This window comes from Phialemonium atrogriseum, assembly GCF_030411735.1.
Source record: "Phialemonium atrogriseum strain 8032-3 unplaced genomic scaffold QBC33scaffold_6, whole genome shotgun sequence".
NCBI lineage: Eukaryota > Fungi > Ascomycota > Sordariomycetes > Cephalothecales > Cephalothecaceae > Phialemonium > Phialemonium atrogriseum.
The window spans coordinates 96,968-114,549 of record NW_026848143.1 but is presented as its reverse complement, the minus strand read 5'-3'; the positions used below and the strand labels follow the sequence as shown (position 1 = coordinate 114,549).

General features: G+C 56.2%; 4 protein-coding genes across 4 annotated transcripts in view; 2 read left to right on the top strand and 2 right to left on the bottom strand.

The window, feature by feature from the left end:
* Nucleotides 1-63: 63 nt before the first annotated feature.
* QBC33DRAFT_556723 (uncharacterized protein) lies at nt 64-369 on the bottom strand (the record flags this gene model as incomplete). The annotated part of the gene is made up of 1 exon (XM_060429745.1): nt 64-369. The coding sequence occupies one exon, from the start codon at nt 367-369 to the stop codon at nt 64-66; it is 306 nt and encodes a 101-aa protein (XP_060285639.1).
* A 2,438-nt stretch (nt 370-2,807) lies between these two features.
* QBC33DRAFT_319329 (ion transporter) lies at nt 2,808-9,774 on the bottom strand. Its single transcript, XM_060423571.1, has 3 exons — nt 7,859-9,774; nt 3,607-7,784; nt 2,808-3,542 (listed from the first exon to the last, which is right to left on the bottom strand). The coding sequence occupies exons 1-3, from the start codon at nt 9,521-9,523 to the stop codon at nt 2,963-2,965; spliced, it is 6,423 nt and encodes a 2,140-aa protein (XP_060285638.1). The 5' UTR covers nt 9,524-9,774; the 3' UTR covers nt 2,808-2,962.
* A 596-nt stretch (nt 9,775-10,370) lies between these two features.
* On the top strand, nt 10,371-13,578 carry QBC33DRAFT_319311 (uncharacterized protein). Its single transcript, XM_060423570.1, has 5 exons — nt 10,371-10,795; nt 10,858-10,952; nt 11,008-11,125; nt 11,191-11,289; nt 11,347-13,578. The coding sequence occupies exons 1-5, from the start codon at nt 10,625-10,627 to the stop codon at nt 13,339-13,341; spliced, it is 2,478 nt and encodes an 825-aa protein (XP_060285637.1). The 5' UTR covers nt 10,371-10,624; the 3' UTR covers nt 13,342-13,578.
* Nucleotides 13,579-17,090: 3,512 nt separating this feature from the next.
* The window catches only part of QBC33DRAFT_512944 (uncharacterized protein), a gene marked incomplete at both ends in the record, with an annotated part of 1,991 nt that continues 1,499 nt past the window's right edge, over nt 17,091-17,582 (top strand). The window contains 2 exons of the mRNA XM_060425946.1: nt 17,091-17,324; nt 17,387-17,461. Of these exons, the coding sequence (XP_060285636.1) occupies nt 17,091-17,324; nt 17,387-17,461 (309 nt within the window). The remainder of the gene's footprint in view (nt 17,325-17,386; nt 17,462-17,582) is intronic.

Sequence of the window (17,582 nt, the reverse complement as noted above, 5' to 3'; positions counted from 1 at the left end):
CTCATCCCTCCCTCCCCTATTCCTGTGCCCATGCGCAGGAACACTCTGGAGGGTGGGGGGGTCCTAGAACGAGCCCATCCTGTCCTGGAAGCTGCCCCAGTAGACAATGGGCCGGGGCTCGAGGATGGCCAGCTCGCTGCCGAAGCTCCTGCGCTCCTCCTCCAGATCCACGATCGATGGCTGCCGGAAGATGACGCTGTTGATGGTGCCCACCGGCGACGGCGCCCGCGAGCAGTACGAGCTCCGGTCCGTGCTGCTGGCCCGCGACGATGTCGACGACGACGATGCCGAGGACGACCGCCTGAACGAGGTGCGCAGTCTGTGTGCCGAGAAGCGGTTGGCGATAGCCTGGAAGCGTGGGGTCTGCATCTTGGCTTGTGTGTGGGTAGGTGGGTGGAAGATAGAGGGAATTTGGTGCTGTTTTCCCAAAGTCGGCGTCTTAAAAACAAGGGTGATGGGACAAAATTGGCCCAGTTGATCGCTCTTGGTTGATATTAGGATGGTGAAGTATGATTGAGTGAAAAAATGAGAGGCTCAGCCTGGTAGAAGGGGTATATATTAAGACAGTTTGTCGAAGCGAATGACGGAGAAGCGAAGGTTTAACGACTGGACGATCTTGATTGCAGGGAGCTCATGGGTAATATCCAATGGAGCAAGGAGGCAGTCTGGAATCCTCAAAATGGATCAGATCAATTTCTTCTTTCAACACACCGGTCGGTTGAGAGGGATGGCGATGACGAGCTCTAGCTGGAGAGACGATGATAGAAAACTAGTTGGCCTCGGGTTTGCTTTAAGTACTAGCTATCCGAGTTTGCGATAAGAGGGGTTCAGGGGGTGGTGGGGAAGCGGTGGGGAGCGACGGGGGACCCCTGCTCTTCTGAGGGAAGGGGGGCCATGTAAGGGCGAAGTGAGCCGGGGGAAGGCTTGCGAAGAATGGAAAGGGAAGGGAGTGGCTTCCAGGATGGGAAGGAAACAGTATCATCCAGGGGCCTGTGATGCAGGGAGAAGTCATGCAATAGCTTCGACCCCGACTTCCATCCATGCGGACGACGGGAAACCTACCTGAGGCATGGTACCACAAGAGCAGGTACCTAAAATAGGTAACTGGAAACCACATCACTTTGGGTTTGTATGGAAGTTGCGCATAGCACTTCCACAGACCTCCCTACTTACATGATGGCATCTACAAAATGATAACCACCTCCCTGCTAAGGCCGCACTGAAGTTTGTCTGAACTTCAGAAGTGTCCTTCCTGGACCTCTTGCAAAGCACCAAGGGCGAAACAAAGGCTCGAGTTCTCATTTGTGTGCCTGTTGCAGCAGCAGCTGTTCCTCCCTGCTGGGCCAAGTGGTTTCATTCTTTTCAGAAGGGGGTCTCTGCGCTGTATGATCGCCGCGGCCGTTGCAGAAGTACCCACTACCAGATCGGCACCTTGTCAGGGCGATGACCTGTTAAGAACCCTGTGCGACCCCACCATCTGGGCCCGCAAAACGGCGGCCTGTAACCCGCTCGCACAGCTTGTTTCATGCCTCCTTGGTCTTTGTCACGCAATAAATTGCAGACATTCCTCTGAAACTCGACTGCTGCGAGGGAGACGTAAGAACATGTGGCTGTGTGTCTCTCACTTGTTTACGTTATCTCTCTCTCCACATTCGGCTCCTGCGGTATGCTCTCTTATGTGATGATTGATGCAAGAGACAGAATAGGCGATGGGAGACAGCGAGCAATTCGAGCAAGGCATAAAACATTGGGTAGTCGTAGAGTTTTGACCTGGTTGGCCCTCGCATCACATCACATCACTATCGCATGGCCCTCTCATGCAGGTCTTGGCCAAGATCGTGTGTACCTGCATCTCGGTCCACTGCAAAGCCACCACGAACCAACATCATCCCATTTAAGTTCTTCCTCAGCCACGTAGACACCCAACAGAACGAAATGCCCATCTTCAGAATCGCGGACCAGGAGAAGAAACGCAGGACACTGCCTCCTTCCCACGGACTCCCCTCCACTACCAGCGCAGAAATCTCCTGGTTTGACATGTTGCTCAGCCCGATCGCTGGCTCAAGGCATGGCAAAGGCAACATCCCAAGTCGTCACCATATATTATCCAGGGGAATCCGATAATGGGAGTGGTACAGCGCGCATGAAACGATCGCCGTCGACACCCGACTCGCCGGGCTCGCCGTCCTCCTCCCGTTCGTCGAGCCAGCACCACCTTGGCTTTGCCAAGCCCATTGAGGAGGATCCCTTTGTGGCCGATCCTCAATGCGACTGGGGGTCCACGAACGAGAGAGCACCTTCCGTGGCTCTTTCTTCGAGAAGCCTCAATATTCCGGCGTAGAGACAGTATCACTTCAGCAAACTAACAAACACAAACAATACTAAAACAATGGCTAGCCGTCTCTGAATACTTCTTTCTATATTCGCTCTTGGGGTCTTGGCCTTCCCTCGTCTATGTAGAAAACAGGGCATCCCAAGCTGGGTATTAGTTGAACAAATAGAACACGAGAGCCTCTCCCATAAGAGCAGAACCCTCTTCTCCCCCCTCCTGCATGTAGTTGGTAGCCCGCTCCTCCACAATGCACTCCATTCCATCCCGATCCTTCCCATTCCTTGCCTGGTAGTGTCACCCCCCTCGCCAACCCCCTCCATCCTGTCTGTCTACCTCACCAAGGCAGCAGGATCATGACCAGGTATTATCCTCACCAACCACGACCAGTCCCCCTTGCTTGGTCGTTCTCCTGAAATAGAAAACAAATACAGAAATGTCAGATCTCTAAACTGTCGTCCAAATCATCATCTCGCTGTGACTAAAGGGGGAAAAAGGTGGGACGGAAAAAAAAAAGTGGTTTAGAAAATCCAAGAAAAAAAAGTAAAAAACGCCATGCCTCCATGTAAAATCCCGGCCGCAACTGTGTCGGTCAATCAGTCAGTCATCTGTCGTCGCACAAGTAGTTATCCCTCAATGCCACCCCCCCTGCCCAGCGCTCCGCCTGACGGTCGCGCTCCTCCGTATGCTGTCCATCCACGCCGAGTCGTCCAGCATCTCCCTGACGTGCTCCGCGTTGACGCCGCTGCCCCTCCGGCTGCTCCTCGTCGAGCTCCCGCCCGCGTCGCTCGGCTCCTGCAGCTCGAACCCGAACGAGCCGGGCCGGGACCCCGCCTGGCCGCCCGGAGACCGCGGGCTGCCGAGCGGGTGCCCAAACGCCGTGTCAAAGGCCGACAGGTCGGCGCCGACCCCGGTCCACGAGCGGTGCTGCGTGCCGTCGGGCGAGAGCATGGCGCCGGGGGAGCCGGCGCCCGAGGTCGTCTTCCTGTTCGCGCTCCTGGCCGCTGCCGTGCGGTCCTCCTCGTCGTCCACGAGGATCTCGGGCACGCCGAGCTGCGGTATGTCCGCCATGCGCGCCGCGCGCTTCCTCTCCATGTGCTTCTTGAACTTGCGCGACCAGTATAGGGTGTCGAAGAAGCCCTGCACGACTGATCGGCTTATTTGGTCATCGACTCGCTGAAGCCGGGCTCGGCGACGGAGGAATTCTTCTAGCCTGGAGAGATTACGTTAGTTACAGATCAAAACTGGCTTGCTCCTGTTACGGGGTTGGGTCTCACCCTAAACTCTTGCTGTCATTGATGATGTTGTAGTGCGCCAGAATCATGAGCACCGTGTTAAACGAGATGCCCTTGTCTGGATCGGCCATCACCATGACTTCCTGGTAGAAGATGTTGAACCGCCGCCTGCGTTCCCGCACCTTCGCCACATCGATCTGGTTGAGCCGCCTGTTGAGTTTCTCGATGTCCACGCCGGTCTGGAACTGGCTGGCGCTGGCCATGGACGTGTGCCTGGTGGTCGGAACATCGCTCCGGACGTCGTCTAGGATTTGTCGCACCGAGTCCTCCGCATCGTAGATGCGCATCTCGAAGATGCCAGACAGTTCGCCCAGCAGGCGTGGGAAGACCTCTTTGGTGATGTGGCCTGTGCCGTTCGGGTCGACGCTGCGCCATGCTTCCTTGAATCGCCGGATCTCGTCGCGGTCCACGATCGCCAGCCCGCTGGTACGCTGGTACACGTACGAGAAGCTCTCGTAGATGAGCGACACGAACAGATTGACGAAGATGTACATGCTGATGATGTTCCACGCGATGAAGAGCACGCGAGCCCATGTCGTGCTTCCGCAGTCGCTATTGAAGAAGACGGGGCTCTCCACACACAGGGGCGGTACAACCTGGGCGTAGTCTTCCATCACTTCGTTCCAACCTTCGCCGCAACTTATGCGGAAGAGCAGGATCAGGGCCTTGGGCACGTTGCGCAGGTTGATGTTGCTGCTCTCTTCTTCTCCGAAGCGCGTCAGACTGAACGTCTGCGTGAGCGCGATGGCAAAGACCAGGAAGAAGACAAGCCAGGTGGCCACGAGGTTCCCGATGGTCGTCAGACTGGCAGCCGCCGTCTTGAAGAGCTGATCTAGTGCGTCGTTCCGCGGGATGAGTAGTAGCACGATCGCCACGAGAAAGAACTTGTGCAGCTGGATGTAGGTGTCCAGAGCGGTGTTAGTGAGGAAGAGGATGGAGGTCGCAAACGCTCCCGTCACCGCAACCAGCGAGAACACGTCCCAAGAGCTTCTGCGGAACCGGCTCCAGCCGAGACCAAATATGCGGACGATGATGTTCGCGATGTATATCAGGGTGAATACGAGGAACGCAATATCCCGCGTCCTGGTCCACCACACAGGTTCCGGGTAGAATTCGCAGAGGAGGACAACGAGGTGCAAGCCCAGCACACAGGTAATGGCGAGATACCACTTGCCTCTCTTCTCGATGGCACGCTTGTGGCACCACTTCTTCCACCTGTTCGTCGAGTCGTCATACGAGCTTTTGGATGGCGTGATCTGCCGGAGAAGCTTCCTAAGCTCAAGCCACGATCTCTGCTCCGCAGTCAGGTATGCGACGCCGGTCTGTTCCGTGTAAGTCCTCATGAAGACGGAGATGAACAGCGTGAGAACGAAGACAGTTGCCAGCAAGTTGAACGCGACGAAGAAGACGGCGTTTCCTTGTGAGGCCCCAAACTCGGGCTGCAGACCCCGACCAGTGATGGCCTGAGCGGCAAAAGAGACGTCAACCCAGCCCTCCTGGCTGACAATCTGGTAGAGGATGAAGGCTGACGAGCCAAAGTCGTCAAAGTTGAAGAAGGGGTTCGACGCGACCCTCGGAGACAAGAGCTCCCAATCGCTGCGGAAGGGGGTATTGTTATACTCGCCGAAGCAGTCGACCAGCTCCCGGATGCCGTCCCCGTCGTTGCAAGACACCATCCTTGCGCTAAACAGGTTGACCCCGTAGATGGCGAAGGGGATAAGGAGGGAGATGGAGACGAAGGCGGCACTGAGAATCTTCCATCCGGCAACGATGATGAGCGAGTGGAAGGTCCGCCTCGCGCTGTCGCTGACGTTGAGTAGACGGAGCGCTCTCAGGGCCTTGAACGCCCCGACGGCTCGGGAGACGGCCCCGTCATTAGTGAAGAGGGTGATGACGTTGATCCAGAGAGTGATCAGCACGACCCCGTCGATGATGCCCCATGAGCTGCGGAAGTACGCATTGGGCGTCCAGAAGAAGCCATCGGCGATGATCTTAATCAGCGCCTCGGCCGTGAAGACTATGGCAAATGCCATATCGGTCCAGACGAACCAGTTCAGGATGCTGAATTCGTGCACCATGAAGTACTCCCTCTGGTACAGCGGCGTGGTCACACAGGCAAGGACAACCATGGCCACGATTGCGGCGTAGATTATGGCCGAGAACGTGTACCACGCGTATTTGTTGGGCACGACGCCATCGAAGCGCTCGCTCCCGCGCCCCGGACCCACCAGTCGCTGGCAAAGACGCCGGAGCGGGTTCTTGGGGCCCAAGATAAACAGCGCTTTGTTGTAGTTCGGGTGACGTGTCAGATATTCTCTCTGTGCCCTTCGGCGAGCTGAGGTTGCCGTGACGGCCTGACGGGCCATCTGCCTGGGATCAAGGGTGTCGTTCGGTCCGTCGAAGCGGAATTTCGAGTAAAAAGGGTTGGGGTCGCGGCTGCGGAAGACGGAGACGATCCTGCCCCACACGGTGGAGAGCAGCCCTGGCTCGACGCTGCCCCCAGGACTTCCCTTCCCCCCGTCCCCCCCGGGGGACTGGCTTCCAGGCTGTGGTGGGGTCTGGCTCTCATCCGGCGATTCTTGGAGAGGGTCGATCGACTCGTCGAGAAACTCCCTCACAACGGCCTCTTTGAGCAGCATCTCCATGGCGGCTGGGCCGTAATCGAGCGGATCTTTCCGCTTCTTGGTCTTCCCGAAGCCAAATACTTTGGAGAGCGCCAAGTTGCTGGACATGCCGCCCAACTCTTTCCTCTGGAGGAAAGCCCTGACCTGTTCGAGGCGTTTCATGTCCTCGCTAACATCAAAATTCTCCTGGATGACAGCAATGAACATGTTTACCAGAATGAAGAAGGACAGAATGAACCAGCCGATCAGAAACATGGCACCGTACCATGCGGTTTGCAACGATGTGGTGTGTGCGGTGACGTTATAGAGGATGTCGGTCCAATTTTCACTTGTAAGAATCTGGTACATGCCGAGGAAAGAATTGAAGATGGTATTGAATGAGATCTCGGTCTCATCGCCACCCTCGTCCTGTTCCGGGATTTCGCCTCGAAAGAGCTGTGCCGCGAAAATGGCCATGAGGAAGGTTATGAGGAAGACGAAGAGCATCAAGTTGCCGATACCGCTTACGTTACCGAGGACGAGCTGGATCAGCTTCCGTGTTATGGTTATAGCAAGGACGATGCGATACGACCTAAACAGTTGGAAGACGGTGAGCCAGGCATACGCCTCGCCCGAGTTTCGTATCGGCGGGATCAAGATGATGGACGTTATGACTGCAAGCCCGAGATCCACCAGGTTCGTCATTTTGCGGTGAAAGCCCCGGAAGTCGGCCACCACGCGGATGATGATCTCGACATCGAGCGCGATTGTGACAACTATTTCTGTCGTGTTAATGAATCGTTCTCGTGACACGGGCATAGTAGCGCTCCTGAGGGCCTGGGAGAGAAGGCCGAAGGCGACGACGAGAACCCAAAAGTGCGACGTTTTGTTGTACATCTTCTGCAAGGCCGACTGTCTCCTCAGGCTGTCTTCAGCAGCACGATGTGGCATCGCCGGCTCTTCGTCAACGGCGAAAGCGCTGGCTTTGCTTTCTTCTCTGATGACCTGGAACGAGGACGTGATGACGGCAATCAACAAGTTCGTCATCCAAAGCATCATTATCATGATGCCCGCGCCGAAGAAGAGCGCAGCCGGCAAGTAGTCGGAATCCGTGGTGTAGTACATCAGATCAGAAAAGGTGTTGGCGCTCATTATCACGAAGACCAGCTCGAGCGAATGCACAATATTATCGAAATGCACCGTGCCATTATAGGGGTTGCCCATTTGGAGGCAGACCGAACCCCGAGGACAGAGGAACCCCTTGGCGCTGTTTGTGCCGTTCCGGAGGTTGATGAGAGTCCCGGGAATCTCGGGGTAAACCCACGGGAGTTCCTGACCGGTGGCATTATCGAGGTAGCCACCGCAGAATGACATATCGGGGCTGTATCCTGCCTCGATGTTATCTGGGTCTTCGGGATCGAGCCAGAGGCACTGCCGACCGAGACTGGATTTGAAGCTCTGGACGCCTATGATGGAAAACACAAGCCAGAAGAAGCCGATGAGGAACGAGACCCGGACCAGGAGGGGGGCTGCCTTCTTGAGACTTCGAAGGATAATCTGCAACGGTGGTCAGCACGGTAGCCTTCCACTCATAATACTGCTGGAAGAGTTTGGGGGGCGGGGGTTCTTACAGCGTTGCCTTTGGTAAGGGCAAGCAACCTCAGAATACGCAGGCAGCTGAGCATGCGAAAGAGAAACAAATGGTGCTGCTTCTCCAGACCGGTGACGCCAAGGACGAAAGATATCCAGAATGAGACGACGGCCACGAAATCCAGGCGATTGAAGCCATGGCGCAAGAAGGCTCGTCGGGCTAGCTGAAGCCGTTGCTGCTCCTTGACCGATCCGGTGGCCCCCTGGCCCTGCATAATGGTGAGGGACCTCGCGAAGGTCGGGGCGAAGTCATCATCCTGCCGTTGTCCCTTGACCGACTTCTGCCGCTGGGGCTTGAATATCTGCCTATACTGGTCGGCCACCTTTTGGCGCATGCTTCGCTGGTGGTCTGCAGCGACGTATTCCGGAGCGTTGACAACGAATCCGGAAACGATAATCCTGGCAATGAGTTCCATGGTGAAGACGACAAAAAGCCCAAAGACAGCCCAGTCGATACGAGTACTACCCCATCGATCGGGGCGCCCGTTGCCCTCGCGGAACACGTTTGGGGAAGCCTCTATTGCTAGCAAGACGGCCTGCAATATGATCAAGACGAGGATGAATGGTTCGGTCCACGTATTGACCAGCACATCACAAAGCCACTTCCTCAGCGGATTCTCGGGCGAGAATATGCCAAGCGAGTTCCCCTTCAGGGGGTTGGGGCGAGTCATGCGAGAATGGGTAAACGGCGGGGGAGGCCCCATGGGAATCACATACTCGGGCTCCCCCTTCTTTTCCGTCGGGGTACCCTGGAATGTCTGAGAGGGATAGGCCGTTTCTTCCAGCATGGGGGCAGAGACGTGATGGTGACGCAGGCCCTCGGCGCTGGGCGGGCGAGACCGTCCTCGGCGGGCTTGCTGGTCGATGGCCTCCCCCTCGCCGCTAATCATGACCACACGTTGGGACATGGCTCGCATAATCGACCCTGCTCGAGATAACGCGCCGGTGGCCGAGGGGGAGCGGGACCTCGTGCGACCCTCGGGACTCAGCGACATCCCGAAGCTTCGGTGACGGCTCGATCCAAAGCCGGGCTCCAAGTCGAAGCCAAGCATCTGGGTGTTGCGGGACCGGGACGGACTATTGCCCAGATCGGAAACCGTCTGGAAGCTGTCGCGACGCTGTGCTTCGTCAGGCGGCTCCAGTCCACTCATGGGCTGGGCGGCCGGCTTGAGTGGCACGCGATCAGAGTCGAACGAGTCGGTGTCGGGAACCTCCTCGTAGTACGGTGTCGTTGGTCCGTACGGAGTGCTCGAGGAAGGCATTGCCGCCGTGTTTCCGGGGAGGTGGTGTTGTCGTATGTCGGGCGGGAGAGCGAACTGCAACGCTACGTGATCGATCGGGGACTCGGGACTAACACCTCCAGAATCCTCGTAGGGCGTGTACGGGTGGTCCCAGTACGTGGAAATGCCAGGAAGATTGGCAGCCATCTGTGGTGTGGCCGCTGGGGCCCTCCCACGTTCCACACTCCCATCATGCTGTTGGTAATGCGACGACGATGCGACAGCGGGCTGTCCTCCCCCAGATTGACCCTCACGACTCGGGCTCGGTTCGTCGGGGGGCCTTTGGAGATTCCTCAAAGGTATTGACTGTGGAGGACGCCCTGAAGGGGGTTGTGTGTGATCGGGAGACGGCGGGTTGTTGTTCATTTTGAGTGACGAAGGTGAACAGACGGTATGTATAGGTAGGTAGGTAGGCGGCGGTCTATAGTTGAACGCCACTCATCCACGCAACGCGCCCGGGCGCATTGGCGCGACTGCAGCAAATCTCCGTCACGACGTTATCGAGGGCATTATCTGAAGAGACGGGTAATTGAGCGAATCCTCTTGTTTGTCGAGCGTGGGGGGCAGCCCGACTGATCGAGGAAGAGATGGGGCGCTAGAGGAGGGAATTGAAATCGATAGACTCGAATCGGCTTCGCGAATCCTGAGGCGGCGAGGTCTGGGACAGCACGGTAGACGTCGTGTGATTCTTGTTTCTTACTCTTCGTCGGGGAAGAGGACGAACAGCATGGAATTTGCAGCTCAGCCTCCCTGCCTCGCTGCCTCCCCTGTATCTAGCAGACAGTGTGGGGAATACCGTCGTGGGGTTGATACGAGAGCCAAGTACACGTACGTGTCCCACGTTCCTGGGCATCCATGGAAGCTAAGAGGTAGCTAAGAATAGGTTCATTTAATGCCCAAGTTCGGGTGACAGGTGCAGCAACAAGAGATGTTTATGAAAATAAAACAGCACTCTGTAAAAAACACTCTTCTTCTATGGCAATTGAGAAGCCTGCCTCGAAGAAACCCATCTCAGCTGAAGTATGTGTACTGTACAGTGAGGACATCGGAATTTCAGCTCACACTCATCTGAAACAGCTCCCACTGGGGTACCTAAGTACCGCAGTCGCACGTGCCGACTGTGCCGTTTGGTACCTACGATAAGAACCATTTGGTCCGTGACACAATGATGAGCAAAAATTAAGTCTCGGCGCGTCTGTCAGGACCCACGTCGCCGCCTCGCCGTCAAAGCGCGATCTTTTCTTGAACCTTATCGTTGACCCGGCCAACAAGACGGCACCCTCGTTGACGCGTATCACGATTTATCGCCAATGCCTCCTTCGGTGCTAACTTAACCCTGCCATGCGTTCCGTCGTCCTACACTCATCGCATCCCACCCGCTCCGCCTTATTCTGAGCTCAGGCCGCGTTGCTGTTTGTCTGGAAGCCGGCGTGCACCCCCTTTTGAACCCGCCCATAGCCAAACAAAATGCCGTCGGCGCGGAAGCGGACCTTGCATGAGGTCGACACTGACAATGTCGATGCTCCGAAGGAACCCTCCCTGCTACATCGCATCCGAAATATGTGGCAGTTCGCGAACCTTTGCCAATGGATCACCCTCTTCGGAAACGTGGTCAAGCTTGACGACTTCGACATCGCTGTAAGCCGTCCACTTTCAACCTTCCCATTGCTCCAAGCTGCTAAGCACTGTTCCGCGTGCAGGACCTGGAGGCCGAATGCCTGAAGCCCCATTCCACTGCTCTGCAAGACATCGGTCTCGCTTTGCTCAAGTTTCTCTCATCTCACCGCGGTCTCACGTATGTCTTCCATCCACCCATTGCCGCCACAGGTACAGGGACTGATAGCTTCCAGACACGAGTTATTCGACGAGTACACAAAAAGGCAATACCTTGCTAAGGCTCCCGGCAAGAATCCGTTCGGAGCAGACGAGGAGCCGCGCAGGTTTGCCGACTTTGATGTCTTCACAAAGGTCTGCGTGGCCACCATTCCTCCCCAATCCCTATTTTGCGACTATCAACTCACTCTAGCTTCCAGATCTGTATACTGCAACAGATGACCCAATTCGTCATGATAAATCCGGATCGGCTGCGGGAAAAGGCGGAGGAGCAACGGGACATCGATCAGACCAACTGGGTACTTTCTCCCCCTATACACCAAGTGAATTATACCCTCTTGCTTACTTTGTCATAGAGAATTGAACCGTATGGCTGGGATCGTGAGGACCGCACCTATTTTGTTCTCGACGACAATCGCCTATATCGACAATCCGAACCTCCCGCTCCGCCCGCGAGGCCAAAAAAAACGTCGAAGAAGGCCAAAGCAGCCTTGAGAGCAAGCAAGAGGCGGCGCATATCGGCTGCCTTGGCGAGTGATGCAGAGGATGCAAGGGAAGAGAGTTCAGCGGACGGTCAGCCCGCAACCGAACCCGAGGATGACGGCCTTGGGGGGATGAAATGGGAGTGTGTCGCCGTCACCCTGGATGAGGTCCGCCAGTTCTTGGCCACCATCCAGAAAACGAGGGATGATAACGAAAAGATCCTGCGCGATCAGATCCAGGACCATTTACTTCCAATCCTCGAGAAGCAGGAGGAATCAATGAAGAGGAAACAGCTACAGAGGGAAAAGGAACTGCTGAATCTTGAGAAGCTGGCGCATGCCAAGAGGTCAAGCCGCCTTGCCGGCAAGGCCGAGCAGCAAAAAATGGAAGAGCAAGCCCGCGAGGAGGAACGAAAGATACGAGAACAGGAAGTAGCTGCAAGGAAAGAGGATCAGAAACGCTTAAAGATAGAAAAGGAGCGAGACCGCCGACTAATGTCGAGAGCACATCGGCTTAGGGAACGGGAAGCCCGCCGCTTGCAGCACGAGGAGGAACTCGCTCAACTGTCTGAGGATAGCAAGAACCTCGGGGCCGCAGCCGCAGCCGGACGCATGTCGGAGCGGCAGCTCAAAGCAGAGATTGAGCGGAAGCAGCAGGCCCTGAAGGAGCTTACCGAAGAAGACGACGATTGGATGTTTGACTGTGTCTGCGGTGTCCACGGCCAGATTGACGACGGGACGCACAGTGTTTCCTGCGAACAATGCAGTGTGTGGCAGCACAGCAAGTGCCTCGGCATTGCTGAGGAGGAAGCTGAGAAGAAGGACTTCCATTTCGTCTGTGACTCGTGTCGCCGGCGGGAGCAGGCTGAGAAAGAACGGCGGCCGAGAATGATCAAGATCAAGGTCAATCGGCCCGGATCCTCGCCATCTTCGCCAGCACAAAGAGCTCCCGAGGGTAATTCGCCTCCACAGCCCAACCGAGCGTCGCAGCTCGTGGTCGAGCTTCAGTCGAGTTCTTCCCACAATGCAGGGGCTTCCTTGCCAGGCGAACTAGCCAGCCGCGATGATCAAGCTGTCAAAGAAAACGGTCCCAACGGCGGTAGTCTATTGCCACCATTTCCGCATGCTTCTGGCCACTCGTTGACGACGGCACTAAATCTTACGTCTGACCCAGAAAGCGCTACGACCATTTCCGGCACCTTGCCTCATGCCTTCGCACCAGGCGCAAACCCATTCTCTTCGCCGCATCCCACCCTTTCGCCTCCGGACCAGTCACCGAACAAGTCTAGGGCCTATCACACCATCTACGACCCATCCAGCCCCATGACATCCAACGGCCACGGGGTCCCAAACATGGGACAGCAGCAGATAAAGCAGCAGCAGCAGCCGCTTAATGGAGGGCCTATTCCCTTTGCGGTGCATCCAGAAGCAACGCCGAAGACGACTCCCCCAGCACTGTTTCCAGCCGGGGTCTCGGCCGGTGTACCTTCTGCACGCGATTTGGCGCCACAACTTACACCGAGCCAGCGTGAGACGGGGTACGACGAGAAGGCGACTCCGCTTCCGCCCTCGCGAGGTGGCTTATCGCCGACGAAACACTCACCGCCCTTGAGCCAGCAGCAGCAGCAGCAGCAGCAGCTGTTCAAGCAGGCAAACGGGGCAAATGGGATTAGTCCTTTGCATGGGGCGGCGTCATCATCCCTGACGGGTGCCAGCCCCAAGCCAACGATCTTGCCGCCAAGCGCAGCCTTGTCCCCCTCGCCGCCTCAGCAGATCCTGACACCGCCCGTCAAGCCCGCCGAACCACCAAGACCCGCTCAGCAGCAGGGTCCTCCGGGGGCCATTTGGGCGCCGCCTACGTCGTCATAGGCTGCGGGGTCTCATACCAGGCTCTGTTGCTTGGACGGGTGTCTACAGAGACAGAGTAATGGGTGATGGTCGGGGACTATTTTACGCCTGTCTCGGACTGGCCTGTGGTGTTTGGTTAGTCTGATCGGGCGGATGGCAGATGATGGGCATTTGGCATGGTGTGGGGGGTGTGAGTATCTAGATAGTAAGGGTGGATACGCATGGTCTTCCTCACATCATATGGCGTTCTGGAAACAAAAGGAATCATGGGGGGCGAATGATAGAGAACGAGGACACCCCTGCAGTGAAGAGCAGATAATGGAAATAGAAATACGTGCTCTGTGAATGGTCAGGAGGGTTGTTGTTGGGGGGCTGCTCTAGATCTCTCACCCAATTCAGGGCTTCATTGGATATCCGTCTCCCAAGGTGTCTACTTCTCCTTCCGGTGCGTGCCCTATTCCCCGCCGTTTGGTATCAGGACTATCGGTGTCCCCATGAACCACCTTTTACACAAAACCAGATCAACTCCTTACGCCCTCTCTCGTCCCTCTCTCTCTCCCTCTCGTGGGACGAGGCGCCAGAGCCAGCTCCCCAATGGCCACAGCAGGCACACCACAACAGCCATGTCTCTCTTTCTTCGCCGCCGCCGACACGGGAAACGGGTCCCCACCACATTACCATGGCACTCACCGACTCACAGCGTTCTTCCCATGCAAGACGAGCTAAGCGCCAGCCACGAGGTAGGCATGACGTGTCCCCCCCTTCGCGTTTGTGTCCGGCGGAAGCGGGGAGTGGAAAGGGCGGGTGAGAGGGCTATGAAAGAAAGAAAGAAAGAAAGAGAAAAGAAAAAACGAGATCCTGACAGCTGTGTCTTTGCTCTCTGGGGTGTGGAAGATGGCGTGGGCGGGCTGGGAAAATGACATGTCAGGTCGACGCGGTATTACTATCCATGTAAGTTGGGTAGGTCAGGTTAGATACGTAGGGGTTTGGCTCCGACGGGCGGCACGAACACTTGGTCTGAGTGTGAGACCTGTTCCGAGGTGGAAACGTGCATGATGAACCCCCCGGGACCTATGGGGAGGCCCATCAGGGGGGTTATTTGGATAAGGATCCGAGGACTCAACAATGGCGCCAGTCGTAAGAAAACCTTGGCCACTTTCGTTTATTGCCTTGATAAGAAATTTGAATACAAGGTTCAATAGTCAGTTGTATGTGTAAAGGGCGTTGTTGGAAACGGAACGATGGCCAATCAGACCCCTTAGTAGGGGAGGGACGTCGGAGGGACTTCCAGAAGGAGCGCTGAAAAACTCCATGGTCGTTTGGCATACTGCTTCCAATCCATATGGTTCTTGCATCTAGTTAAGGCTTGCAGCCCTGTCTTCACCGACACTCCAGCGAACTCCCGAGCTCCTGGCCCAGCCACCGGCATGGGCTCTGGGATTGGAAATTTGGATTTTGACTGTAATAAGGCAAGGCAAATAAGATGAGACGGTCTTGTAGGCATTCAGCAATGCCACCAGTGTCGTCGCCCCTTGGTCTGGTTTGGAGAGATGGAGGGACCTTTCATGAGCTTCCTTCTTTCCCTTTCAAGCGCCCACGATGACGGGTCCATAGGGCTGACGAGGAGGCAAGAAAGCAAGTCTTTCAATTAATCTAGCAAAGAGGACCAAAGGGACAGCTATAAATTCGCATGGAATTCCTGTCTGCTCCCTCTTGCGTGAAGTTCACCTCCTCAACCAAAAATCAGCAACAACTTCTTATGCCCTGCAGAGTAGCGACGACAACGACAGCGCGGCCATAAGATCCTAATCCCATCAAAGATGTTCAAATCAGCTTCGCCCTGCTCTTTGGCTGATATTCAAACAGTTGCAGTACGTACTTTGTACTAATGCACGTACCCGCTCGACCTTGCAGGGTTGTTGCTGTTGGTTCTAAGCCAAACACCGATTTTGGCTGGACTGTAGGGGGGGGGATACATCCCATCATCATCATCCCGACAGCTGCAGCTGCTTGCAGGAAAAGGTTGTTGCAGGGCCAAGATCCAGCACTGCGGTGAGGGAATATTCGATATTTGACCCCTGCGATCTTGCAGTCTGGGGGAGGGGGGAGCCTCCTGGGACCATCCACGAGGCCGCAAAGAATTGACAATTGGAAGAAAGGAATTCCGCAAAATTCCGCATCTGGCCTGTTAGCATGAAAGGAATGCTGGCAAAAAGAGGAAGCCAGATTGAGCCAGAGTCCCATGACCGGATGTTGGCCAGGAGATTGCTTGCGGGAGCAACCGTCAATATTGCATCCCCAACGCCCCAGATGCCAGGCACCGTATTCCTGACTGGTTCAGGGCAAAGCTGGATGTCCTGGCACCCCTGCCAAGGGCATCGACGAGTCTCTGGCATTCGAGAAGAGGATCCAAGATTTCGGTGGGGAGAAACCGGGTCTCTGCGTGAACCGGTGGAGAAGGGGAGGTCCATAGTCTTCTGCCCTGACAGGGGACCAGGCTGAGGATGCTTGCATAGGCGGGCAGGCAGGCGCAAGGGTATGCATATATCTTTTTGGTTTGGCAGGGGCTGCAGGGTAGACTCACTGCCTACCTCAGAGCTGGTTGAAGCAGAGCAAAAACCCTCAGAGAGGGAGTGCACCCTCCCGCAAATGGGAAGCTGCTATATGGACATCCTGGGTTCCCTGGGTTCCCTGGCCCGGAAGGCAGGCCAGAAGAAGGGTTGGCCCAGGTAATTTCCCTGTTGGTGTTCTGTGTTCTGTGCCGGTTCGCGGTGGCTTCTCCAAGCTCTGGCCGAAAGCGGTAACCCATGCCACATCCAGGGCCACATGCAACATCCAGCCAAGGAGTGGTGCAAAGAACGAGAGAATACAAATACGAGGCTCAGGCTTCTGCTCTCTTTTCCCGCCTTTCGCCATGAGCACCAAGAACGGGACAAAGACTGCCCACTCCACTTCCATTCAGCAGAGAGAGGTGGCACCCAGACTGCCCTGTCACAACTTAGGCCATCCTTTGCTACCGCGAGGACAAAGAAAGCGGCGTCTGTGCAGGATCCAGAAGCAAGTTGGCATCCACACTAAGAGAGGAGACGACTTTAGAGGAAAGACATCTCAAGTGAACAGCACATCCTTCCAAGACTCTTGTTCCAGAAGCGAAGGCCCGGTAGACTGAGAGCCTGCATCCCGGCTTTCTGCAACAGGTTCGTACCAGACTTCTGATGATGCACTGTTGCCGCCGACACCAAGACAAACCACTCTGATACCTCTAGCTGCAGAGCCCTCCGTGCGGTATACCTTGCTGACTCTAGAGGAGCCAGCCCACCACAGATCGCCTTGCCAGCCCGACCAGCATTGGACCTAGTCCCAGGTTTGCTCCGGCCAAGCACGATACCGCGTCCCCTGCCTGGCAGAAGGCGCACGAGCACACCTTTCAGGGACGGGCTTCAAATTGGCTTGCCATCGCCACTATCCTTCCGCCATCACGGCTACTTGGCCCTTCTCTTTCAGGACCATTCCAGATCCCCTCTCCGAGACCCAGTCCAGGTTGACACCCAGACCGTACCGGTCCCCCGAGAAGTCAAGCAGTACCGCTCCATAGCTGGTGGCTCAGGCAACCTTCCAATCGCCGCATTTCCCTTAAAACCAGCGCCAGCAGCATCAGGCCTCGCAACCCCCGTGGTCTCGGATCTTCCCAGAGCGGTTCCTCCAGAGCGCTACCCCACAAGCCACGCCTATACGCCGACAAGTCGATGATATCGGGAGCAGACATCGAAATGGTGAAAGCCGCCCCACCTTCGCCGGCACTCTCCAACAGCGACATGTTCCATGGGCTCCCGAGCAGTTTCGGCGAGTTGGCGCAGCAGCACAACACAGTCGCCTCGTACCATCGTGACCAACTCGCCATGGATTCGTTCCAGACCCAATCTCAGCCAGTGTCCAGATACTCGACGCCGGTTCCACAGGGAATGCCATACCACCACCATATGAGTTATGTTGGCGGCCATTACGTGAGAAAGACACCCGTTCCTTCGTCTCCCTGGTGATGCTGTATATCTGATCCGTCCGGCAGCCAGGCTATTCCCACCACATGCATCCCGAGGAAATGAGCCAATACGGCCCATTTCCAGATGAGATCCAGGCTGCGGTAGGTGGCTTTTTTTTTTTTTTTTTTTTTTTTTTGTGGGGGGGGGGGGGGGGGGGGGGGGGTTTTTGGTTCCGCCCCCCCGCCGGGTGGCGTGGGGGCGGGGGACAGGCCCCCCGCCAAA